Source organism: Pleurodeles waltl, chromosome 2_1 (assembly GCF_031143425.1).
Source record: "Pleurodeles waltl isolate 20211129_DDA chromosome 2_1, aPleWal1.hap1.20221129, whole genome shotgun sequence".
In the NCBI taxonomy this organism is placed as follows: Eukaryota; Metazoa; Chordata; class Amphibia; order Caudata; family Salamandridae; genus Pleurodeles; species Pleurodeles waltl.
In genome coordinates, this window is record NC_090438.1 from 158,929,213 (window position 1) to 158,955,667 (window position 26,455).

At 44.7% G+C, this 26,455-nt stretch overlaps 1 protein-coding gene across 2 annotated transcripts in view; it reads left to right on the forward strand.

Annotated features, from left to right (window-relative positions):
* TENM1 (teneurin transmembrane protein 1) overlaps positions 1-26,455 on the forward strand; it is a 1,758,425-nt gene that overhangs the window by 1,382,225 nt on the left and 349,745 nt on the right. For both annotated transcript variants that reach the window (XM_069211839.1, XM_069211847.1), the window contains one exon: positions 17,565-17,585. In XM_069211839.1, coding sequence (XP_069067940.1) covers positions 17,565-17,585 — 21 coding nt within the window. The remainder of the gene's footprint in view (positions 1-17,564; positions 17,586-26,455) is intronic.

Sequence of the window (26,455 nt, forward strand, 5' to 3'; positions counted from 1 at the left end):
GGGTCACAAAAGGCCTGGGCTCTGTTCATTAGCTGAGTCAGAGAAATATGACATTCCTGGATGACCTATAAGCAGTACAGACATGCTTTTGTACTCCACAACAGTATTCTTTTCATACAGGTTACAGTGTACATCGGTACGACTCTGGAGTCTGTGAGCTCTAGGAAACTGGTGCTGCGCCCTAGGCCAGCCTTTCCCATAGGAATATAATGGAGTGTCACTACAGTCAAGACAATCAAACACACTGACTTTACCTACATGTGTACCCACACATTATAAGACCTATTCCAGGTCACCACCCATAAAGTCCCTTCTGGCCAGGCTACATGTGCGCTGTTGTTGGGCTACGCATGGCAGGAGTCTACCCCCCATGCAAACCTCACACTTGTGTACACACAAGTGCACACGTAGTCATGTGTAACCAGGCCTGGGCCTCTTACCCTTGCTGTGTCGCAGTGGCCTTTTCTTAAAAGGCAGGTATTGGCGGTAAACATGCGCAGTTCATTTTACCATGAGTTTTCAGTGGGTGAGTCACAGGTTATGAGGCTCCCTCACAGTAAAAGGTCCAAAATCCAGGTGATCCAATCGAGAAAAATCTGAGTGGATCAGATGGTCAGAACTGCCTTCTCACACTGCCATTTTGACCTGGCTAAATAACCTTTTGCCAGGCCCAAACCTTCCCTTTTAATACATATGAGTCACCCGTAGGGTAGGTCCTGGTCAGCCCGATGGTAGGGTGCAGCGTATATAAAATGTTGGACATGTACTTTTATATTTCACATGTCCTGGTACTGAAAAAACTGTAAATTCATTTTTCACTACTGCAAAGCCTGCTTTACTCGTTGGATAACGTTGGAGTTGCTTTATTACATTTAATAAGCTGTAACTTCCAAATTTGAATAGGTAACCAGTTTGGTGTCTTTGGAATTGTAATGAAAAATCTTCCCTTTTGGGAAAGTCAGATTTTAAATTACAATTTTGCAAATGGCACTTTTGGAAAGTTGGCATTTTCCTACTTTAGCCTTAGCACGTACAGCCTGTCTCTTGTTCACATGACTGGGTGCAACTGACAGTTGGGCTTTGCGTATATCCACCAGACAGCCACCCACACTAGAATGCTTAGGTGTGCTTTGATGGGCCATCATTGGAGAGATGGGAAGTCAAAGCTGGGCACAGCCCTACTTACACTTTAATGCGCTGTGTTCTGCCTCCACACAAAGGGCTACATACTCCCTTTAGTTAATCAGGAGCCAGGGTAGGAGAAGCAGAAAACCTATGCATTTCAAATGGGAACTTATAGAAGCTTCTCTAACTTCAAAGAAGGCATCAGGTATACATACTGGACCTCAGACACCAACATTTCAGTACCTTTCTGGAGCTGCGGAGACTCTGCCAAGAAGAAAGACTGCTGTGCTGCTGAAAGGACTGGCAGTCTGCTGGACTGCTGCCCTTCCAGACTGCTGCCTTGCTGGACTGCTGTCTTGCTGGACTGCTGCCCTGTGGCTCTCCCTCCTGAGTCAGAGGTATTGGACCTGCACCTGAACCCAGGTCTCCCAGAGTGACTCCAAGAGCTCTGTTGCCTCCTCTTCAGAGTCACAGGGACATAACTGGCTCCCAATCACCTGAACCAACACCCAGAGTAGGCTGCTGCCACCAAAGTGGTGCCCCTCACACACTGGACCCTTGGTATGGCCTCAGCGGAGCTAAATTGAAGTTTTTGGGCTATTCGCGAATGCAAACAGGCCCATTGGAGCCAAAACCTTGTCTCTCATACTGCCTGCCAATGCGAAGTTCTTTAAACCGGCCTTTAGTGCTACAGTATTGACCGCTCTTGCCACTGTGAAGTTCTGGCCCGACCGTTTGTGATAACAACTGTATCTTCATTCTGCAATGTCAAGCCTGCTCTTCGCACTACACCAACGACTGTCCTGACATGTTCCCTGCTTCTCATGACCCCCTCCACCACAAATGGGACTCTGCACTGGACTGAGAAGGTAACTTTTCAGCGGGGCTAACCTGGTCCTAGTATCCGACCCGTGCTCTATCATGGTCAGCCTGAACTTGTGACTCCATGTACAATTTGTGATGCAACCTAATAGTTCATAGGTCGCATCGCAAATTACTTTCCCATTCGTGAACTAGTCGATGTTCAGCAAGGCCCCTCTGAAATAATCGCTACAGGACTTTTGCATTTGTTTCACTTTTTGTCTTTTCCCCATACATAGATGTGTATTCATGCATTTTGCTCAGCCTTTGCTTTTTTGTCCTGTAATAAAGTTATGTTATAATAAGCATTGTGATACTAAAGATCCAAAACAGGCCATCAGCTACTGAAGATGACAGCAATAATCGTTGTAGAGTGTGGAGATTTTTTTTAGCTTTATCTTGAACAGAGTGAGCGAGAATTCGGAACATAAATGAAGAGATAGATTTCCACAACCTGGTTGCTGAGACCGAGAAGCCTAGGTCTTCTGAATGCACCTTACGAATGGTCGGCATATGCAGAAGTAACACATTTGCTCATCTAAGAGACAACTGGGAGTAAGTAATTTAAATGTGGAGGCCAAGAAAGCAGGGATTTGTGCGTACATCACAGAGTGAACATCTGTCAAAGATTTTCACTGCATTTTCTTGTACACGGGTAGCCAATGTAGAAGTCACAATATGAAATAAATATTGTCCCAATTTTTATTTTCTGTCACCACCTGCACAGAAGTATTTTAGATAAACTGTTAACAGTCTAGAACTTCCTCCAAGTGCATTGTATTCTATTCTGGGCTGGTATTCATCAGATCCTCTTCTTGCTTTTAGGTTTGCCTGGTGAAATTGTATATTTTACATACAAAATGCCCCAAAAACATACGTTTGTAAAGTTGTGCATTAGTAGCAAAATGTAATTTGCCAGTATATCAAGTCACAAATCCTAATTTTACCTGAACAGGTACCTCGATTAAAAAAGTATTTTGAAATATCCACAGGAAAGTGGTTTGAGTAGAAAACATCTTTTGGTGATACATGTTCTGTATGAACAGTCTCCTACTGGTATCTCACAAGACTTTGTAACACAAGATGGTTTGAGTAGAAAACATATCTCGGCGAGACATTTGGTGAGACATTTTCTATATGAACAGTCTTCTACTGGTATCTTGCAAGACTTAGTAACACAAGATGATTGTTTGATTTAAAAAAATTACAGCAAATTCAATCAGTTTCACATATCACAATATCGGGGAATTTAAATAATTCTGCTAATATAATTCAACTTTTGTTCAGGCCTACTTTTAGGGATAGCTATAGAATTTCTTCCACTCTAAAAGCACTGTCAAAAATTAATCCTGGAACTATGACCTACATTTCAGATATTTAAGACAAGAATTGACTAAGGTGTTGACTGAGTTGTTTGACTTTATTAGATAGAAGTTACACTTATATTTCTTATCTCAGTATTAGGTTAGACACAATGGGCCTTCCATATATTTCACTATTTTCCTTCTGTCTCTTTTAGACTAAAGGCCCTTGTTAAATGTTTGCTGAAGCAGGCTATTTCTTTTTAATTTAGAAGATTGTTTTAGAAGTGTTCACCAGGCCAAGAAAGCATCATAGAAATTTGCATTTTTCTGTGAACCTTTGGCTTCAGCATATTTCCGTGGAGCATAAAAGTCCTCAGATTGTATCTCTAAGCCCAAACACTTGGGGGATATCTGCTAATGTTTTGGTTAAATGTTCATGTGGCACAAAGTGATACAAAGCATGCCATTGATTTAACTACCATTAAAAAGGTCACATGCGCAGCACACAATTATTTAGGTTAATCTTGAACTCCAGGTTTAACATGAAAGCATACATTAAATATATTCCTTATTCTTGCCACTCTCCGAATTAAGGGTAGTGAGAAATTAGGTTGTTGAAAGTCTGGGATGTGAGCCCTGGTCAAGTAGCAACAACATTTCTTGTCAGGGTAAGGCAAAAGCAAACCCCAAATTAACCTGTGCTCACCCACTGGTCGGTTGGCACAGAACAGTCAGCCTTAACTTGAAGGCAATGTGTAAAGTATTGGTGCAACACTTCAAACAGTAAATCAGTGAAAGCACCACATAAAAGAATCCCACACCAGGTTAGAAAACCAGAACATAATTTAATCAATAAAACAAGACCAAAACAACAAAAAATAAATAAGTAGAACTTGAGTTATGCATTATTAAAGAATTGCCTATAAAACAGTGCTTAGAAGCCAAAAGCGCCCACAGGTCGACCGCGATGGAGCATGGGCTGGCTCCAGGGATCTATTTGGTCCCGCAGAACTAAAGTACCTTAAATCTGAGTTGCTGAGGGATTAATCGGTTTTAAACCACACAGTAGAGCGCTTGTGTTATTTTTCTACATGCAACAGCGGCGATGTGTCAGTTCTGAGATGCAGTGAGGGTGTGGTGCAGGTTCCAGATGCGTGAACGTTGAGGATGCTTTGGGCAGTAAAGGCGATGCATAAATTCGAAGTAGCATAGGGGCTGCAATGCAGAGATTCGGGGTCGTCATCAAGGCTGCTGTTGGCGGGGAGGCTAGGTCCTTGCGCCGAGAAAAACACTGCAGTGTTGGTTCCAACAGTGCTTTGCTGGTTTTAGGATGTGAGGGACAGCAGAGGTTCTGGTTGCACTGTTTCCAACCTGGCAGTAGAGGTGATGTGTCGATTTTCCCCACACACCAACGGTGATGAGTTGATTCTTCTCCTGTAGCTGAGCATGCATCGGTTCTGCTGGCACAAGCAACTTAGGCCCACTTCCAAGGGTCTAGGCCTGTGACACAACTTGGCTGGACAGAATCACAGAAGGCAGAGTCCAGATGCCAGAACAGGGTGGTTGGAAGTGTGTCATGACACTCAGACTTAAGATCTTGAGGCCAGCTGACTAGCTCTTGGAGTCACTCTGGGTTGGAGGTACAGTCCTTCCCACTCCCAGACAAGACAGCACCAGGCATGGGTCAGCATAGCAAAGCTGGAGTCCAGCAAACCAGCAGTCCATCAGAGAAACAGGCCTTTAGCATCACAGCAGTCCTTCTTCATGACAGAGTATTCACAGGTCCAGAAGTGTACTTAAGTGGTGGTGTCTGACACCTAGTTCTTATAACCAGTGATGCCTTTGATGTGGAGGAGATGCCTTGCCCTTCCTGCCCTGACTTGAGACACACTACAGGGGTGCATGCAGCCCTTTGTGCATGGACAGGACATAGCCTATCCAGGTGTAAGTGAAGCTCTGTCCAGCTCCTCCTTGCCAACCTGCCGAGGTTGGCCCATCAGGACCCAGTGGCCATTCAAGAGCAGAGACTATGCACGCAACCTAGGCATCATCCTTGACAGTGAACTGACCATAAAATGACAAATTAGTGCAGTCACCCTCTCCTGCTTCCACACCCTTTGCATGCTCCGCAGAACCTTCATATGGATTCAGGTTAACTCCAGAAAGACCGTCACTTAGGCCCTTGGCACCAGCCATCTCAACTACAACAATGTTCTCTACACCGGCATCTCCACCCAGCTTCTCAAAAGACTCCAGTCCATTCAGAATGCTGCAGCCAGACTCATCCTGGACCTCTCCAAATGGACCTACATCGACCCTACCTCAGAAACCTCCAGAGAAGATGTTAGTACAAGATCCTCATGTTTTCCTATAAAGCTCTGCATGATCAAGGATCAGCCTACATCAATCATCAACTGACCTTCCACGAATTGCAAGATACCTGCGCTCTGCCTCACTATCATGTGCTCATACTGCCCGCATCAGTCGCACCCACAGCAGGGGTCACTCCTTCTCGTACATTGCCGTCAACACCTGAAACAACCTATCCCTCCATCTTCGTACAGTACCCACCCTAACAGACTCCAGGAAGAAACTGCACAGCTCCCAGATACCTCCAGGGGTGAAAGTCACGCACTCTACAACTGCTGTTTGATTGTTTGAGTGATCAAGTCACACCTAAGCTCCCTTTGTGTGTGGCTGTCTAGAAAGCCTACAAAAAGCCAAGCTGTCTCCCTTCCCATACATGTGATCAGAAACAGGCAACAGACACCCAATCGCTAGGGCATGAAAATTCCAACTTTAAAATCTGACTTCACCATAAGTTAGGATTTTAAATTTTGTTTCCAGGGACACCAAACTCGAAAAGTCTATCTCTTCTAGATTGTGAATTACACTTATAAAATATAGTAAGGTAAGTCCAATGTTTTCCTATAGGAAAGATAGGCCTTGCAGTAGTGAAAAACAAAATGTTTTTCTTCACCAGGACATGTAAAACTTAAAAGTACATGTCCAACCTTTTAAATACACTGCACCCTGCCCTTTGGGTGATTTGTATGTATTACAAAAAATAAGGTTTGGGTCTGGCAAAAGGTTGACTTTGCCAGGGCAACATGGCTGTTTACAACTGCACACACGGGCTCTAAATTGGAAGGCCTGGGACAGATTTAAAGGGCTAGTTTAGTGGGTGGCACAATCAGTGCTGCAGGCCAACTAGTAGTCTTTAATGTACAGGTCCTGGGCACAGGTCATGCATTCTACTAGGAACTGCTTTCTACTAGGGACTTATAATTAAATTAAATGTACCAATTGGAGATAAGCCAATGTTACCATGTTTTAGGTAAAGAGCAGAGGCACTTTAGCACTGGTTAGCAATGGGAAAGTGCCCAAAGTCCTAAGGCCAGCAGAAACGAAGTCAGCAAAAACAGGAGGTCTGAAGGCCGAAAGTTAGGAGAAACCACACCAAGGATGTCAGGTCTAACATGGGTACATTCATGATTGCAAGTCTATGTGTTAAATACTCACTGTTGGCCAATCCCAAAAGTACTTACTCAGTCGGGTTGATGCCATTGTCCAACAGGTGGCCAGAACGGCAGTGAGAGCATGCAAATTTGATCATTTTATTCATTTCTTTACTTAAAATGTTTTGTGTGCCACTATCCATGCTACTTTGCAGGCATTTCAGTCTAAGAGCATCAGGTGGGTAGGTTAGTTTGAATACTCCTTGACTGCCTGAAAGTGCACTGTTTTATTTAAAAATGGCTGGCTTTCATCAGTTTATTTTCATCCACCTCAGCACATGGCTGGTAAGCTCAACATTTCTATGAATGTTTGGTGCTACCAAAGTCTACCTATTTTTTAATTGGAGACTCTATTTCTCCTCTTGCTCCCTACAGTGTTCTAGTTTATCTGCCTTTTCTGTTCACTCAGTGACTACATAATTGTATTTGTACTGGACAGTGCACCAGTTCTTTTGACCTAATACACACCTGTGCTTAATTTGAGCCTGTGATTGCCAGTGGAGGGCCACCAGCATTCATTTTTGGGAACTGGCACTTATTTTTCTGAATCAGGCATTTTCCAATGGCAAGAGAGGGAAAAACAAGCAAAGCAGAAATACAGAGGAAGAGAAGGACAGGAAAACCATGAGAAAGGGAGAAAGTAGGAACCTGCAAGAGGGACGGGGAGTGTCTGGAAGTAAATTAATGAGGCAAAAGGTGGATTCAAGACTATGCAGGTGTGGCATTGGGCAACCCAATATTTAATTGCGCCGGTTGCAGGCTTCTGAGTAGAGCTTTGGTCAGTGGGACAACTAATCATAACTCTGCTCTGCGCAGCATAATGATTGGCCGCAGGGCAGGCTAGGAGCCTGTGCCTGGAGTGCGGCAGAGGGCAGCACTGCGGCAGGGAGCTTCAGGTAATTTTATTATTATTTTTTAATTTATTTTTGTTTTATTCCCCTGCCCTGCCACTTTGCCCAGTCACCAGCCGTGACTGGATCTTTCAGTAACTACGCACACATTCCACAACCCACAATATTTCTTGTCCAACTGATCTGTTCTCCATCCCCCATTGAAATATTATTTTGATACCTGCCGGAATAGAAGCCTGAGCAGCTGCCCTATGTGTGAGCACATCACTGGTGCCAGATGCATTTAGGATAAGAATGCGCATGAATCAGCACCAAAGGAATAACTAATTAATGATTTGCGTGGAGGCCAAACTGTCAAAGCAAAGCCTTTCACTTTTGACAAGGAAATGAAAGGCAAACATTTTTTTTTTTCCCCACTCAACCATTTGTCAGTGGTGCTCTGAAGAAAATATGCTTCTTTTCAGCGTATAACTAGTTCGACACAGTCAAGATTATTTGTCCATTGCATTTGTTAACATTATCTATTTGTTAGAAATGGGGTCTCTAGTTCCTAGTCGGTTTGCACCCTGTCCAAGTAGGGACCCTCACTCTAGTAAGGACAAGGGAGATACCCTCTCAGTTAACCCCTGCTCACCCCCTTGGTAGCTTGGCACGAGCAGTCATGCTTATCTCAGAAGCAATGTGTAAAGAATTTGCACATAACACACAGTAATAAGTGAAAACACTACAAAAGGACACCACAGCAGTTTTAGAAAAATAGCCAATATTTATCTTTGTAAAACAAGACCAAAACAATAAAAATTCCACATACAGTGTTAAAGATATGAATTTTGCAAGATTTACTCAAAAATACAGTGTTTGAAGTCGATATCCCCACCTGGGGCTACCATGGCGTTGTCATCAACAAAACCAACAGTTCAGGCCGGCTGTGGTGTCACAAGCCAGCTACGGTGTCTGGGAGACCTGCAAACAGTACCTTTGGAATTGCACGGTGAGCTCCAGAGAGCGGCTTTGCTGACGTCACAAGTGTCGGTTTCGGAGTTGGTGCGGGGGTCTTTGGGCCCTTGAAGTCACAGTCATTGCAGATTGAACTTCGAGCTGACGTAGTCAGGAGAGCTGATGTGGATGGCATCAGGGCTGCAGTGTGAAGCGGGATAATGTGACGTGCAGTGCCCACAGGTCAAGGTGCAGGCAGCGGCTCGGTAATGACATCCAGTGGGGTCGGTGAGACAGGGCTGCGGTGTGAAGCGGGGCAGTGCGACGTGAGGTGGTCCCAGGTCATGGTACAGAAGCGGCGGCGCCATTGCTGAAGACCTGTCATCAGTAGGCCCAAGCCGGCGGTGTGGGACGGGGCGGTGCTTCCTGACTCTCACAAGCGCTGTCTACAAGCCACAGTATAGGCCGGGGTGCCTGGTGACGACACTGGAGTCGATGGTGCTGGTGTTGGTGGACCGGGGATGCGGTGAGGGACGGGACGGTGCTTTGTGTACCTCACGAGCAGTGTCCATAGGCCATGGTGCAGGCAACGGCACTGGTGTCAGCAGGAGAAGCATCGTCGGGATGCCCAGGCTGCAGTGTGAGCAGGCGATGCCGGAGTGCAGGACCCACAGGTCACGGTGCGAGCAGCAGCTTGGTGAAGTCTTCAATGATGGCATCGGTGAGACCAGGGTCGCGGTGCGAACCGGGGCAGTGCGGCTCCATGCAGCGTCAGCAGGTCACAGTGCAGGCCAGCGGCAGCATTGATGGCATTGCAGTGGTTTTTCTTCTTGAACAGCACAAAACACACAGATCCCAGTGTTGTAGGAAGAGGAAACTGAAGTTTTGATATTCCTGAGACTTCCAACAGGAGACAAGCTCTACTCCAAGCCCTTGAAGAACTTTCTCAAACAGGACACACATCAAAGTTTACCCTTTGCCTTCCTTTCAGGCAGAAGCAGCAACTGCAGCCAGTCCAGCAAAGCAACAAAGCAAAGAGACAGTACTCCTCCTCCAGCTCTTCAGCTCTTCTCCTGGGTAGAGGTTCCTCTTGATTCCAGAAAGATTCTAAAAGTCTGGGGTTTTGGGTCTTCTTCTTATACCCCTTTCTACCTGTTGTCAAACCTCAAAGCAAAGTCTCAAATGTTTGCAAGATCCTTCCTTGTCCAGGCCAGGCCCCAGACACACACCACGGGGTTGGTGACTGCATTTTGTGAGGGCAGCCACAGTCCTTTCAGGTGTGAATGACCACTCCTCCCACAGCTCAGATGGCTCATCAAGATATGCAGGCTACACACCCACCCCCTTTGTGTCACTCTCTAGAGAGGTGGAAAACAGCCCAGTTGTCAAAGTGACCCAGACAGACAATCCACGAACAAGCAGAGTCACAGAATGGTTTAAGCAAGAAAACACCTACTTTCTAAAAGTGGCATTTTCAAAGACACAATTTAAAAACCAACTTCACTAAAAGATGTATTTTTAAATTGTGAGTTCAGAGACCCTAAACTCCACATTTGTATCTGCTCTCAAAGGGAATCTGTGCTTTAAGGATATTTAAAGGCAGCCCCCATGTTAGCCTATGAGAGAGATAGGCCTTGTACAGCTAAAACCGATTTGGCAGTATTTCACTGTTAGGACATATAAAACACAATAGTATATGTCCTACCTTAAACATACACTGCACCCTGCCCCTGGGGCTACCTAGGGCCTACCTTAAGTGTGCCTGACACATAGTAAAAGGGAACGTTTAGGTCTGGCTAGTGGGTACCCTTGCCAAGTCGAAACGGCAGTTTAAAACTGCACACACAGACACTGCAGTGGCAGGTCTGAGCCATATTTACAGGGCTACTAATGTGGGTGGCACAACCAGTGCTACAGGCCTACTAGTAGCATTTGATTTACAGGCCGTGGCCACCTCTAGTGCACTATACTAGGGAATTACCAGTAAATCAAATATGCCAATCATGGATAAAACAATCAACAGTACAATTTACACAGAGAGCATATGCACTTTAGCACTGTTTTAGCAGAGGTAAAGTGCCCAAGGTCCTAAAGCCAACAAAATCTGGTCAGAAAAATTAGAAGGAGGGAGGCAAAAAGACTTGAAATGTACATACCGCCACTATTATGACAGTGGCGGTTTGGCCAAAGCCAAAAACCCAATTTAACACACTGACCGCCACGGCGGTAACAACCGCCGGGCTGCAGACTACAGTCTCCAGCCCGGCGGCCGTCACTAGACCGCCGATGGCATTATGACCCCGTCCATGCCATGATTTCCGTGGCTTCTGTACCGCCACGAAAACCATGGCGGTAGGCACTATCAGTGCCAGGGAATCCCTTCCCTGGCACTGATAGAGGTCTTCCCTGCCCCTGCCCCCTCCCTAAAGTCCTCCCCCACCGTCACCCTCCCGACCCCCCGGACATACACACACCTACATGCACATACATGCACACTCATACACACATGCATACCCACATTCACCCACGCATTCATACTTCATACACACACACAGCAACACTCACAAACATACATACTGGCACACACGCAATCACACAACACAACATACACGTACACTTACACCCATTCATGCACACACGCATTCCACATGCCTCACACCCGCATGCACACACACAAACAGTCACACACACACAACACCCTCAACTCCCCTCCCCTGTTGGAGAACCCGACTTATGTGCTTGCAGGGAGTTCCCCGGCAGGAGATGGGATGCAGCGCTGCTGCCAGCAGCAGCGTCTGCCAGCGGAACACCGCCAGGCCATAACATGTATTGTGATATGGTTGGCGGCGTTCTACTGGCATGGCGCTGCTGCTGGCAGCAGCGCCACCTTACCGCCATCCGCCGCCATGACGTAGCCAGAATTCCGCCAGCCTTCTGGCGGAATTCCAGGTACAGTCATATTTTGGTGGACGGTTGGTAGCCACGGCGACGGTATGTTGGCGTCCGTCACCGTGGCAGTAGGCGGCATTTGCCGCCAATGTTATAATGAGGGCCTAAATCTCTTATTACAGTGGTTGAATTTCAGTATCAAAGTGCCAACACTGGAATAAGAATTGTAACATTTACTTTGAGCAGAATAATTGTTTATTAGTAAATTAATATTCCTTACGTTTCTGTAATCCCAATGGAATACTTTATTGATATATCAATTCAAATCCAATGACATGAAGCAAAAAATAAGTTTACAACTTTTACATATAAACACAGCAGCGAAAGAGAAAACTGCTTGGCAGGTGTGCGCCTCCTCCGAGCTAAGACTAAAAGCAATAAGTACTGGTCCTGCTGTCACACCATTCAGTGTGGAGGTTGCGGCCCACCAGGGCCTGGCACTGATGTCAGGCAGATGACTGAGCATGTGCCCCGAGCAGTGGGTGTCAGGCAATCCTACTGCCATGGCTGCACGCTTAATGGCAGTGGCTGCATAAACTGAGGCTGGATGGCCTGACTAGAATTGACATAACCTTCCTGGACCCCCAAAATACCAAGACAACGTACTGGACAGCAAAAGAGAGCCTTGCACTGTGGCCTCACTTTGTAGTCACAACCTCTTGGTATCTGCAATTGTTGTCAGACAGCTGGAGGTTAGTTAATCAATCAAATTGGATATATAGAGAGTGGCTAATCACCCGTGAGCATATCCTGGCACTGGGTTCATGGCTATAAGGGGCTCAGTTGAACAGCTAGGTCTTGAGTCCTTTCCTGAATTCCAGAAGAGAGGATGAGGTTAATAGGTGAAGGAGGAGGTCATTCCAGCATTTTGCCGCGCGGTAGGAGAAGGAGTATCCTCCATTGTTGCTTTGGTGGATGCAGGGGTGTGCAAGGGAGAGGGAGGTGGGGCACAGGAGTCTCAAGTGTTGGTGGAAGTTTCTGCGGCGGTTTATGTATGCTGGTCCTTGGCTGTGAAGGGCCTTATAGATGTGGATTAGCATCTTGATTTGACATCTTTTCTGAATGGGGAGCCACTGAGACTTGTTGAGATGGAGGGTGGTGTAAGTCTATTTGGAAAGATCGAGGATGAGTCTGGCAGCGGAGTTCTGTATGGTCTCTAGTCTCTTCAGGAGGTGTGTGGCGATTCCTATGTATGGAGTGTTGAGGTAGTCCAGCCAACTGGTGATTAGGGCTTGAGTGACAATTTGTATGGTGTTGACGGGAAGCCATTTGAAGGTCTTACCGGGGATGTGAAAAGTGAGGAAGCAGGTGGAAGAGACTGCATTGATCTGGTTTTTCACATTGAGCTTTCTGTCCAGCATGATGACGAGGTTATGTGCCTGGTCTGTTGGAGTGGGAGCGGGTCCAAGTTCTGAAGGCCACCAGGAGTTGTTCCACGGGGATATGTTGTTCTCAAAGATCAATACTTCTGGTATGTCTGTGTTGATTTTAAGGAAGTTGTTTATCATCCTTTCGGCGATACCTGTCAGGCATATATGGAAGTTGGCCTTCATGGCGGCGGGGTCTTCCAATAGAGAGAGAATTAGTTGGGTGTTGTCTGTGTAGGATAGGATATTCATCCCATGGGTTTTGATGATGTTGGCCAGGGGTGTCATGTAGATGTTGAACAAAATAGGGCTGAGAGATTAGCGTTGAGGGACACTGCAGTTGATGTTCTTTGGTTCTGAGGTGAAATTTGGGTTCTCCTTGTGAGGAAGGAGGGGATCCGTTTGAGGGTGTCTCCTTGGATTCTGACGTGATGAAGCCTCTGAGGGTGTGGTGGGATATGATGTTCAATGCTGCTGAGAGGTTGAAGAGGATCACTGCCAGGAGGATTCTGATGTCATCCGTGAGGGTTCTGATGTCATCCATGGCAGCGATTAGAGCAGTTTTGATGCTGTGGTTGGTGTGGAATCTGCACTGAGAGGGGTCCAGAAGATTGTTGATCTCCAGGTGTTCTGTGAGTTGGCTGTTGATGGCCTTTTCGAGGACTTTGGCAGGAAAGGGGAGCAACGAGATCTGAAACACACCATGGCTGACACCAAATGGGTGTCGCTGCAACCATTCATGGTATGGTGAGGTCATTACATTTGTACTTAAATTAAATCCCCAATGTTTTGCCCTGGCAGACAGCCTTAATTTATTTCCATGCACATTTGAAACAGTGGTGGAAGTGAGCACTGGTGCTTAAAGTAGTTATAGTAATTTGTTGCCCGATGGGGCCTAATGCCACCACTGCATGAGTTGCTGTTGCTGAGAATTGAGGCGTGATGGCTGTGCTATGCTACACCAGTATAGGGTGTGACTGTGACCATATGCCGCACTTTCAAAGCTCCACAAAGAGACTTCCTGATTACTCCCTCATCAAAGTGTGCATTTGCTGTAGTGGCCACTTTTCAAATGCTGCCCGCAAATCTCAAGAGGAGAGGTGGGGGAGGACAGACACAGAGGGAGAGGTGAAAAAAAATATATTTTTTAAATAAAATAAATGTACACTTACCACGATGATGCCATCTCCTGCCGCCACGCTCGCCACTCCTCTTCCCTCAATGTGGTGTCCCAGCATTCACTGGGACACCAGCACAGGCTCCCCAGCAATCCTAGAACTGCTTTCATGGAAACCTAGCATGAAAACAGTGTCAGGATTGGTCTGAGCCGCTTGGACTGCTGCGTAAACACAACCCTGGGGTCTGTGCAGTTTCTCCAGCCCAGCTGTGCAACGCAGTAGGTTGGGGAAACCTAAGTGCGCATGTGTGTTTGGTTGGTCTGAGATGGCCGGCCAAACACCCATGTGCACTTAGGTGCACTCTCTCCTTCTCCTCCTTCTCACCTCCCATGGCCCATCCCCACCCTTCACATGCTGGCTGAGCCAGCAGCAGAAAAATAAATCGATAGTGAACTATTGTTTTATTTTTCCGCTGCTGGCTCATCTAAGGGGACAATGCTCCTTCGCAATTGCTAAGGAGCCACCCCTGTGAACAAATGGTATGTAATTAAAATAACAAATGTGAGCTACAGCGTTTAGTTATACAACCCAAATACATGCCTAAAATATATAGCTCTGCACTTGAAAGCATTGCAGCAAGGAGGAGAAGCTGCCCCAGATCAGGAGGATGGCCTGTTTCACCATTTACATATGAGTGAATATATCAGAGAGGAGACTCTGAACTGCTGCAGGACAGCCTGGCTTGTGCCATTTCGAATGGAGACTTCTGAGGTTTGCAGTAAGCTGAAAATTGAAGTGCTCGAAAGGGGGTTTGGGTTATGGTGAGCATTCTGCCAGGATTTTAGCAAGAGAATTCTCCATTAACTGGCTAGGTGACAGTAAAAGAATGACATCATAGCACCATTCCCTCAGCTAATTCCTGGATCTGGAAGGATATAGCTGGCAAAAGGAAGAAACTGTCTAACTTGCAGGTGAAAAAAGCCTACATAACTTCTGGTCTCCCCTACACCAAGAGGCTTGAACTGCTCTCCAATGGTCATCCGGTCAACGGTCACTGACCTGCTGTTCCCTTTGACTGATATACAAAAGGAGGGAGAAGTGGTCAATTCTGTGAAGTAGATTCAGCTGTCCAGTTGTGGCTGTTTGCAGACCTGCATATACCTGCCTTGTGAGAAGGAGCATGGTTTTTAGAACTCCATGTGGGGCAAATACTGTGCCCCATCGACCTCCTTCCTTCTTTTAAAACAAAATTCAGAAATACACGGTGCCTGAAGCTAGTGCCGATGTTCTGGGGTGTTTTCACACACCGTAACAGACAATGGCTATATAGAGTCTTCAAAGACAAGCTGGAAAACCACTCTTTGCAGTGGTTTCCCGCTTGATTTTGCTGCCGCCATGGGATTTCAACTCTTCACCGGGTCACCGTGTGAAGTAAGCCGAAATTATGTGACACTCGGCTTCACCGTGTGAGTAGGTAGGTCTGTGAGTGGAAAAATCTGTGTTGATTAGTGGCTTGCACTGATGACCTGGGGGCTGCAAAAAAGGCCAACGGGGACATCCCCAGCATCAAGAAATATTGGAGTAAATTTCTTGCCCTGGGGGACCATGACAAAGCACTAAAGCTCCCTGACCAAGAAGTGATCTATCCATTTTCAGATTGCTACTTTGTTCTGATCTGATCTTTTTAATCTAGTGTATGAGGTTCATAACGAGGCAACAAAAAATACATTTCTAACCATGAGATGCACTTCACAACTACTGCTCTATGTGAATAAAAGTGAATGTAGGACTAGGGAGAAGCAAGGAAAAGAGTCCATCCCAGATACAAAGCAACAATGGCAGCCAAAAAATCCAGCTTTGTCCCACTTGAAGCCTTTGGTGCCAAAACTGATGCATTCCGCAGGAGTTTAATGACCACATACCCAACTGTGAGGCATCCTTGATGGTATCTGTAGCCCTACTTTGCCTTGCTGAAGGGTTTTGAGAACCAGTTAGGTAACATAATCCCAAGGATAACAATTTTGCAGGTGTGACCTGCAATATTTAGGTAATCTCCTGCTCTATCCCAGTTAGCTGTGGTCAACTGTGAATATTAACTTTGATAGGTGCTTTGATCTACTTTTGGCACTGTTTGCTTTAATAAAAAACTGGAAATCCCCTATTCACTCTGTAACTATCAGTGTGTTTTGTTTTTCCACATTGGTTTGGCAATTGCATTTTGTTTTTTAACTTTAGTATTGCTTGTTACTGCATAGACTTAACATACATTTTTCTGGGAAACTGCCATCTGCTTGTGTCACAGGTATCTGGGGTTAGGTAGGATTTCTCATTGCCTGTGCTGTTACCTAAGTAGGGTGTGATCTATTAGGTGATAGTAGCAACTGCTCCCAAATTCATAACCCAAATTCAGTCAGTGTCCAGGGCAGTGGGAAAAAGAATGGAAAAAAGACCTGGGCATGAAAATATCTGACTCTTGAAGAGGTACAGGAATATTTCAGGGTAGTGAGCAACGTTGTATTTCACTAAAATGAATAACATTTATGAAACCTGTAACCCTATCATGAACACGTTCTGCACCAGTCGCTGAACCCCAGCTGCGTACCAGCTCTTTAAAAATGTCAGGGTTTATATTGCATGTTAGAACAGCCCAGCTCAGATGTCCATGATACTTTCAAGATGGACACACAGCTCTGTTCTTCCTGGGCCCCCTGTGGAACACCCTGTGCAATCCAAATTGATATGTATAGGGGGAGACAGGTATGTCGAACTAGAAGAGGTGCAGATAGAAAAATTGAGAATGTTTTCATGTGGTTGGATGCAGCACTGGGGAGGTCTAGGGTGAATATGGAATGAGAGTCCACCTTAGTACTGATTAGAGAGCTTGCCATGGACCTGTAGAGTACAATTTGAGGTGGAAGTGGAGGTTGTGGATGTTTGGCAGGTGGTGGTAAATAGAGGAGGCTGTTGAGATAATATACATGATATACATGATGGTCTTCATTGTGTAAGAGTTGCTGCCATCAACAAAGGGAAGCTCCATGGAAATTACAGGCTTGCTAGGCACTACTGGATCAAATGATCATTACGTAGCAAATTATACAATGTATAGATTAGGTATTTTCATGCGTCTGTCAGCTACCACAATAATGCCAGCAGAAAAAAAAATCAGTGTTTTTTTTTGTGTAAGCAGAACTTGGTGCGAGACATCACTTCGAGTAAGAAAGTTCTGCCTGAATATTTGCTTTATTTTTTACCACTTATGCTAAATCAAAAGAGTGGCGGCGTAAAAAATACTTTCAATAAAACTATCTATATTGATCATGTACAATAGGTTTGTCAATAGTGTACATGTCAATGGCATATGTTCGAGCTGAACTAATAGCTATGTTGCTGCTACTTTTTCAATGCTAGATTATATGAGTACATTGTCTGCTACTATTTTTCAGTGTACCTATTTTGGCGTCTAACTATGGTTCATTGTATTTTTTCCTTTTTTCCTTTTTCCCTTGCTGATGAAACTACTTTGCTGTAACAGAAACCGAGATACAAGACATAGGTAAGTAAACCTTGTTGTGGCTCACCAACCTCACACTTAATTGTATGACATTTCGTTACGTTTCAGATGTGTGAACATTTCCAAATGGATTTCATGCTGCAATTACCTAAAGTTCATTAAAGTTAATTACATCTGATTCATTTGAATTGCTTTGCATATTATCTGCAAGCAAGAGTTTCGTGTGCCAACTTGATAGGAAGCCTGCAGTGCGTTACGATGATGCCTCACACAAAGTGTTTTATTGGATTTTTCAGATAAAATATCGATTATGACGGTACTCTAGGCTATATTTGGCCATCCATTGTACGGGGGAAAAGGCCAAAGTTCGAAATTGCACACAATTGCCACTTTGAAAACTTTAAACCGATTGATGGAATGCAACATGACGGAACATAGAAGTGAGTGAGTGGAAGTGTGGGTGGCTGAAAGCGCGAGAAAATTAATGAGTTTGCTGCCCCTCATTTTTGTAATATTAGGTCTACTGGACAAAGCAAAATTGGAAATGTGTTTGGGAGTGCAGAACTATGGACTTAATGATACAACAGTAAGAGAGAATTTGGATCACTCATGCCCTGGTTCGGGGTGCGGTGAATAGGGCGCAGTATTTACCATGCGGAAATAGCCGCTGGCTACAAATTCAGAGTGACGCAGTATTTACCGGGTATTTTCCCTTGTAGACAAAAGCAGGATTCATCTTGAGAAAATGTCAGTGTGTGCAGTTATGTAATGACTGTACAATTCGGAATTCTGATGTGTGGTAACATGATTCGCCACACACATCGAAATTCAAAATCCCACTCAAGAATCAGGGTCTGGGTGAGTCTGTGGAAAGATAAACGAAGAGTCAGTCCCATAAAGGTTTATGCCGTTAACAGGGCCAACCACTATTAAGGACACTGGCAGGCACATTGGTGTAGCTAGGGAACTAAGGTACATGTGTTGGTTTGATCCCAGGTATCATGAATTCAGGCGACCATTTTGAATTATGTCACCCAGATTTGTAAACTGCAGTCAGGAGTGAAATGTAGATCTCTAGCTACGAAATCACCTTTACATTGTACCTCTGATGTCACATACAGTAACCATAGACAGCATAAGAATGAGCTGTATTAAAATGCACCAGAGGCTTGTGCCTCGGGCCATTCTCTTTACAGCACTCTTCTCTTATATTGAGTATTATATACTGATCCATGATGTCACTGTATGAAACCACTCTCTCCTCTTTTCATACCACATTTGGTTGGCCAAAAATTGTGAAACTACAAGACCACAAATAGTGGTGTAGCCATCGTCGCATGGACCCCAAAGCAAGCAATGAAAATAGCCCCTAATCAAACAATGAAATACAAACATAATGTGAGACCTGTGAGCCTTTCAACTTCCTGGGCCCCAGTGCAACCCATGGCTGAACTACTGAGAGCGAAGTCCCTGGCCAGAAATGGAAAGAGAAGGTGAAAGTGAGTGAATTGGTGATTGAGTGAATGGGATAGCGAGTAGAAGCACGAGTTTGCTAATGTAAAGTAAACAGCAGCTAGAAAGTTACTGACTGAGGATGGAGTCACAGAGTTAGAAGGTCATAAATGTTGCCTTGAGAAAACAGTGGGATCCACATGTGGTGTCTGCCCTGTCTTGCATGAAAGGTGGGATAATGGTGGTAGAGTGGGGAGTGTGGTCACAAAATGACCTTCCTAATGGATATCATTTAGGCATATTGCAATTTGTGGGCCCTTTTGATTGTCCATGAACTGAGGCACTAAGCCTTGCAGGAGGCAGCAGACCTACATTCTTGCATGTGCCTTTCCAAGTGGAGAACATTTTTTAAAGCAGGCCATATCCATTAAAGGGACCGGTGCTGCTTCTGAAAATAATGGCTTCCGTTTGAGAACACATTGGGATGCCATTGCTTCTTTTCTCTCAGGATGCTGACACAATTCTACCAATACTTCTACCGACCCTGCAGGAGTGTTTTTCCAAAGTTAAATAGGTCTTTCTTCAACCTCGAACAGGCACGAAAGGTAAAGAAGGATTCTCCTTCCCCGTGCAGTGCGCTTTAGCAGAGGGTCCAAAAACTATTTAGTCGTGTCCGCAGGCAGCATGGACTTGTGGCAGGCTTGCCGGCAGAGTGCCGAAGGCATGACACAGGCATCTGCACTTTGTACGTCACTGCTATCCAAGACGCTGCCTCCCAGGCCATCCAGCACATACCATATCTGAAAGCTCTACACCCTTCTTACTAGACAGGTCTAATTCTAAAACTGTCTTCGGTGCTCCAGCGGCCTACATGCTCTCTTTTCCTAATCCTACAATTACATGGAAAACACAAAATGAGTTTTAAAAGGAACATCTGTATGGCAGAGTATATTTACATAAAGTCTCTGTTTGCGCCTTATACACTTGCATAGTACCTCCCCACACCACCTTAAAGCTTTGCTGTGCAATGTGATATCAGGAAAAAAACGCAGGCTTCAAATTGCCCACCTATGTGAGCCATCAAGTTTGATCTTTCTTTTCCTTATGTACATCGGGCTCTGTGAAATTTCCAACTAGATTCTTGACGAGTTTCTCCCCCTTAAATGTTACAGCTAAAGTTTAACCATAAAGATAAAGTCAGAGGATGAGTGGCTATGATTTACAAAAATAATCTTAGATGTGAAACTTAAGCCTTTCCCTATAATGTACAAAGGTGAATCTTTGATCAGCAATTGTGACATTGGTAACCTGACCTTTAACCTTTTTTTATCTATTGCCATTCTCATTTCCCTGCCTTCTTAACTGCAGTAAATATTGTCGATATTAGCCACTTAGCATTTACAAATTACAATGCTATTGTTGGAAATGGCACTTCTGCAGGGTTATCCCCAGACTTTGCCTTCCTCCTTCTCTTTTTCTGACCTAATTTTGCTGGTTTTTAGACTCTGTGCACTTTACCACTGCTAACCAGTGCTAAAGTGCATATGCTCTCTCCCTTTAAACATGATAACATTGGATCATACCCAATTGGACTATTTAATTTACCTATAAGTCCCTAGTAAGGTCCACTGTATGTGCCCAGGGCCTGTAGATTAAATGCTACTAGTGGGCCTGCAGCACTGGTTGTGCCACCCACTTTAGTAGCACCTTAACCTTGTCTCAGGCCTGCCATTGCAAGGCCTGTGTGTGCAGTTTCACTTGGCATTTAAAAGTACTTGCCAAGCATTAAACTCCCCTTTTTCTACATAAAAGTCACGCCTAAGTTAGACCCTATGTAACCCATAGGGCAGGGCGCTATGTAGATAAAAGACAGGACATATGCCTGTGTCCTGGTAGTGTAAAACTCATAAATTTGTTTTTCACTGCTGTGAGGCCTGCTCCTTTCATAGGCTAACATTAGGGCTACCCTCATATACTGTTTGAGTGGTAGATTCTGATCTGAAAGGAGTAGCAAGGTCATATTTAGTATGGCCAGAATGGTAATACAAAATCCTGCTGACTGGTGAAGTTGGATGTAATATTACTATTTTAGAAATGCCACTTTTAGAAAGTGAGCATTTCTCGGCAGAGCAGAGCAACTTCCTACATCCTCTTCAGGACAGTTTGAGATCAGATCCTACTACAGAGCAGGTGGTTCTATCTGTTTGCATAGACTGGTCAATTGGGGTGACAGGGATGCCCCTTTCCTGTTGGCCTTCGGCATCATTAAACATAAACTGCTGCTAGATCATCTGAAAAGTATTGATATGGATGACTTTGCCTTGAAGGAGGTCAACTCATTTTTGTCCAAATGCTCTTAAATAGTATTCTTCCTCCATTCTGATCATCTCAACATAGCATTTCCGGTGGGGTCCCTCTGGGATCCCCCCATTCAACTTTACTCTTAATGTGTATATGTTGTCACTGGCTCTTCTCCTTAATTCCTTGGACACATAAGTCTACTTTTAAGCAGATGAAACATAAAGTCTCCCCAAAATAACAAACCCTAAAGTTTTTCCAGCACTTCAGATCATGAAAATGATGCCCTAGTCAGTACTCCTATGTCTTTCTCTCAGTGGATAGCTTCAAACTTTTCAAAACTCATTCCTAGCAAGACAGAGCTCCTAATTTCCAGATTTCCCTCTACCAACATTGACATTATTAGCTCTCAAGTCATTAGGCTTCCTCCTCCCACCCTTGCTCCAGTTGTTGGAAATCTAGGAATTTATACAGACTCCAACGGTTCCCTAGAATTTCAAACCTCCAGCTTCTGTTTTTGGCACATTGCAGGATTGAGACAACTCTCCCCTTTATTGCTCCAGACCTGAATGTTACTGTAGCCATGTCCGTTTTTCAGTACCAACTTGAGTAAGGAAATTCCATCTATTGAGGACTCGCTGACAGCACCATCAGTAGCCTTCAGATAGCTTGCCAAAAAATGCTACATCCCAACTTCTGACAGGAGGCAACAACAGAGGCCATATCACGTCTAACCAAACATTTCTTCACTGGCTTCCTATGAAGAACTGTGTAACATTTAAATCTTTGGTACCAGTTCATAAGGTCATTCACCACACTTCCCCTCATTTTTCTGGTCTCAAAGTTTCAGCTTAATTTCCCTCAGAAGATGGATGACTTTATATGTTGTGTGCTCCAGTTCGGCAGTGACTATCACAGATCCCCAGAACCATAATGTTTTCCTAGGAGATAGAGCCTTCCCTTTAGCGGCAGTCAAGAAAATAAAAAAAATTCTCACCCGCCAGTTCCGTCCTCAGACCTCGCTTGCAATCTTTTAAAAAATAAGTTGAAAACGTTACCTTTTAATTTATACTTCCTAAGGTCTTAATCTTCTCCTCGCTTTCCCGTTGCAGTGTCAGTCTGTTTCTTTGTGGTCGTAGAAATGTTGGTGTCTTCCATAACGCCATGCAAGTTTGGTGTATGGGGACTCTACAAACCCTTCACATTCATATTTATGAGTCAGAAAACATTTTAAAAAAATGTTTTGCAGTTGTAACCCTGTATTTTTTGTGAATTGCAGGCTTTATGACTGCAAATATGCATTTATACTTAAGGCTCTGCATGTATAGTGGATGATGTAATGGTGTCTGTGCACAGCAGTGTTTATTAGTATCACCACAGTGTTATGAACTGGTGTGCAGCTGTACAGTGCAGATGTGATGGACAGTCATTGATGAGATACACAGGCTTATCATATGGCAGCATTCCCTCTTTTCATACCCCTCTTTCCCTGCTCTAACTGGAAAGCTTATGTGGGTCTTTTTCTCCAGTCTCGGATTCCTTGTCTGGCCCTGTTTTAATATCTTGAATAATGATAGCTAATAGGATGTTGGGTTCGCTCTGTTTCTAACTTTTCTTTATTATTGAAGATATTATAACATTGTTGAGACAGATATACTGTGAGAAAATAAACACACTGTATATCCAGAAATGTGTTACATTTGTGAATAAGAGTGTTAAACCTCCCCCTACTCTACTCCCCAAAACAAATAAGATGGTACTGAACGAGCTCTGCAAATGCAGCTGTGCTATATGAAAATTGCCATCCTCAGACAACAGGCCTGGCTCCATAATTAGATAAGTGGGGAGACAGACCCAAAAGAATGGGAGCACAGTAAATGCACAAACGCCCCCTTGCCGTGGTAATAGCCCCTTCCAGTCACCGCTCAGTTTCTAACCCAAGCAGAAGACAAACATCTGGCCACTAACCCATATTAAAACGATGTACGCAAACAATGAATCTGTAAGTGCAGTGCTTAATTTGACCCGGTTTTTGCTGGTGGGACGCACCAGTACTTATTTTTGGGGAACAGTTCTTATTTTTTAGCATCAGACATTAAGAGCAAAAGAGGGCAAAATGCACAAAGTGGAAAGACGAAGGAAGAGTAAGATGGAAACTTTGCTGCAAAGGTTGAAAACAGAAGCCTGCAAAAGTGAAATGTATGGGCAGGGAGTCTCTTGTAGTGGATTAAGAAAGCATCAGGTGGTTTTAATGCTACACAGCCTAGGTATTCCGGTCTCCGACTTTTGAGTGCACTGGCCACAGGCTTCTGATCAGTGCTTTGAGCACTTGCACTCATATTTTTACAAATTAAGACTAGCTTTGTCCAGCCTGACTAATTCTCTAAAATGGTGCGGAATCCAAGTACGGAAGTACACCAAAGGCCACGCTGACCAGTTCATCTCAAGCACATGAGCTAACATAGTCTTCATTGGAGGTTAGCTTTCTGGTCCATCCTTGGAAGTAACCCAATAGGCTAAAGATGCATGAATTCTTATAGGTGTGAATTCAAGCTTGCTCATATGTCCCCTCCCCTCACTGGTTCCTTCCTCAAAAGGAGGGCTGCAGCCATGGGCCACTTCCCGTCAACTGTATCTCCTGCAAGAGACATAGGTGGCCATATTTTCCTGAGTGTTTATTCCTTTAAACCTGAATTCAGGCCAGGGCCGTAGGCAGTGAAAGAAAGCTGTTGTTTCAGGCCTTTTTCAGGCCTTTTGTGCATCGGCCTGCCTCGTGGGCACTGCACACAGGACAGGCTGGTGCAAAAGAGGCCTGAAACTGCAGCTTTCACTGCCCACGGCCCTCCTGAATGCGCACGATCTCAGAAGCGCTAAGCAGGGTCGAGCCTGGCTAACCAAGCCCGACCCTGCTTAGCACCTCTGGTGCATTCAGGACTCTGTGGGTCATGGAAATCCATCTTTGCGGAATTCCACAGAGTTTTTATTCAACTCTGTAGAAATCCACGGATTTGGACTCCGTGAACTCCACCTAGGCCTAGTCACGACTACCTTGACTGATGCTGTACGTGATTTTTTTATGTTGCTCTCTAGCGGAGTTCTTGACTGTGTGGGACTACACGGGCCCATGCAAAGTGAAATGCCTTTTATCATTGGTGATTACCATCGCTATGACTAAATTCCAGGGGAAATGGCCGGCTACGGTATGAATACCGCGAGGGCTTTTTTATCAATTGCAGGATTCATGTTGCTTTGATGGTGGAAAAAAAAAGTTTTCAATCTACCACAGCACTAAACATTTCATGCACAGTAAGCAGTTCTAAAGTAGAAGGTTACGTCATCCTGGTTGGCATTCAATCACCAAAGGCTTCCTCTAAAAAGCTGATTTAAACGGAATATCGCACCGCAGAAGCAGACAAAGCAGGAGTGTGCACTCATTGGCCAAATGGATCTTTAATGTGCACACGAGGCAGCTAGGAAAAGGTAACAAAAATTTGAGGCAAGCTCTTTCAAATGACGACACGTGTCGCTCTAACGTGACTGCGAAGTACCTGGAATCAGTGATGCATCAGCCATGCTCTGCAAGGGTCCGATTACCACACAAATTCCGTGATTGTTTCCTCTCTGTAACTAGGGGGGCCACCCGTCCGTAAATTTCACGGACTGTCCGTAATTTCACCCTGCCGTCCGTTATCCGTGATGAAAGGCTTAACGGACAGCATTTGTCCATAATTTTAGCCTTTCACCAAAAGGACAACGAACGGAAGGGCGAGATTAGGGGCTGATGAGTTTCCCCCAGCTAGATTGAACGGCAGGGATTCTCCTGTGCTTTGACGGAGGGAGGGAGGGGCAGGCAGATAAGAAAAGGCCTTCTTGACAGGGTGTCTCCTTCCCTACAGAAATGCAAATATGCACAACTGCTAAATCTGCAAATGCAAAGGGGCTTGGAAACATTCATTGACTTTAATCAAATAAGTCACTTGAAGCTTTCTGAGGACAAAGATATTTTCTTTTAGAGAGGTACTGTAAGGGTGTTTCAAGGTGAGATGTGGAGTGTGTGGTTTTAATAGAGTGTTCCAAAAAATGTTAGTACTAGGTATAGACTGTACATTATTCAAATCTGTATATGAAAAGCACTTTTTTTTATTTAGCCTAATGTATTAGTGCATTTTGTAGCAGCCTATATCATGATGTAATTGTACTTATATAGGGCTTACTACCCCTGGCGAAGCACCAAATGCATGTTTAGAATAAGGACTACACATTCACAGCTCTTTCAGGGACCTCAGCAGTGCTTAATTTGTGCTTATTGTTTCCAGTGCTGAGCACCGGCACAAATTTTTGAGGGCCGGGGCTTACTCCTCTGCCTCAAGCATTTTCTGCGAGCAAAAGACACATATGGGGAAGACGGAGGAAGAGAAAAATGAAAAAGCGTCACAAAGGAAGAAAGTAGAAGCTGAAGGGGCAGAGAGTGGCCTTATATGGATTGAAGAGGCCCGAGATGGCTTCAGGATTACGGCACCTCAGTATTCTGTTTTCACACATTTAATTGCAGCAGCCTAGTGTTTAAGGGAAGGACTTTGGGCACAAGCACCTTTTTATTTACAAATTAAGCACTGGACCTCGGTACCTCATAGTACTAACAAACATTGGCAAAGCCAATAGGTCTCGTATACGCAAGACTTATTGGTTTGCCAATGTGTTTTAGCCATGTTATACACCAGAGTGGCTGCTGTTCAGCATGTCTAAGAGTTAGTGGCATTGTTGTGAAGAGTGAAGTAGAGTGGAATAGGAGCAGTGGCGTAGAGCACAGTGGGGCAGAGTATAGTGCAGTTGTTTAGAGTGCATTGGCGTAGAGTGCAGTGGTTTAGAGTGCAGTGGCATGGGGCAGAGTAGAGTATCATAGAGTACAGTGGAATAGAATGGCATACAATAGAGTGGCAGAGAGTGCAGTAGCGTAGAGTGGTGCAGTGGCATAGAGTGCAGAGTAGACTAGCGTGGCAGAGAGTGCAGTGGTGTAAAGTGGAGTAGTGTAGAGTGGTGCAGATTAGAGTATAGTGCTGTAGAGTGCAGTTGCGTAGAGTGGAGTGATGCAGAGTGCCGTGGCATAGAGTGCATTGGAATAGAGTGCAGTAGTACAGAGTAGATTGGTGCACAGTGGCAGA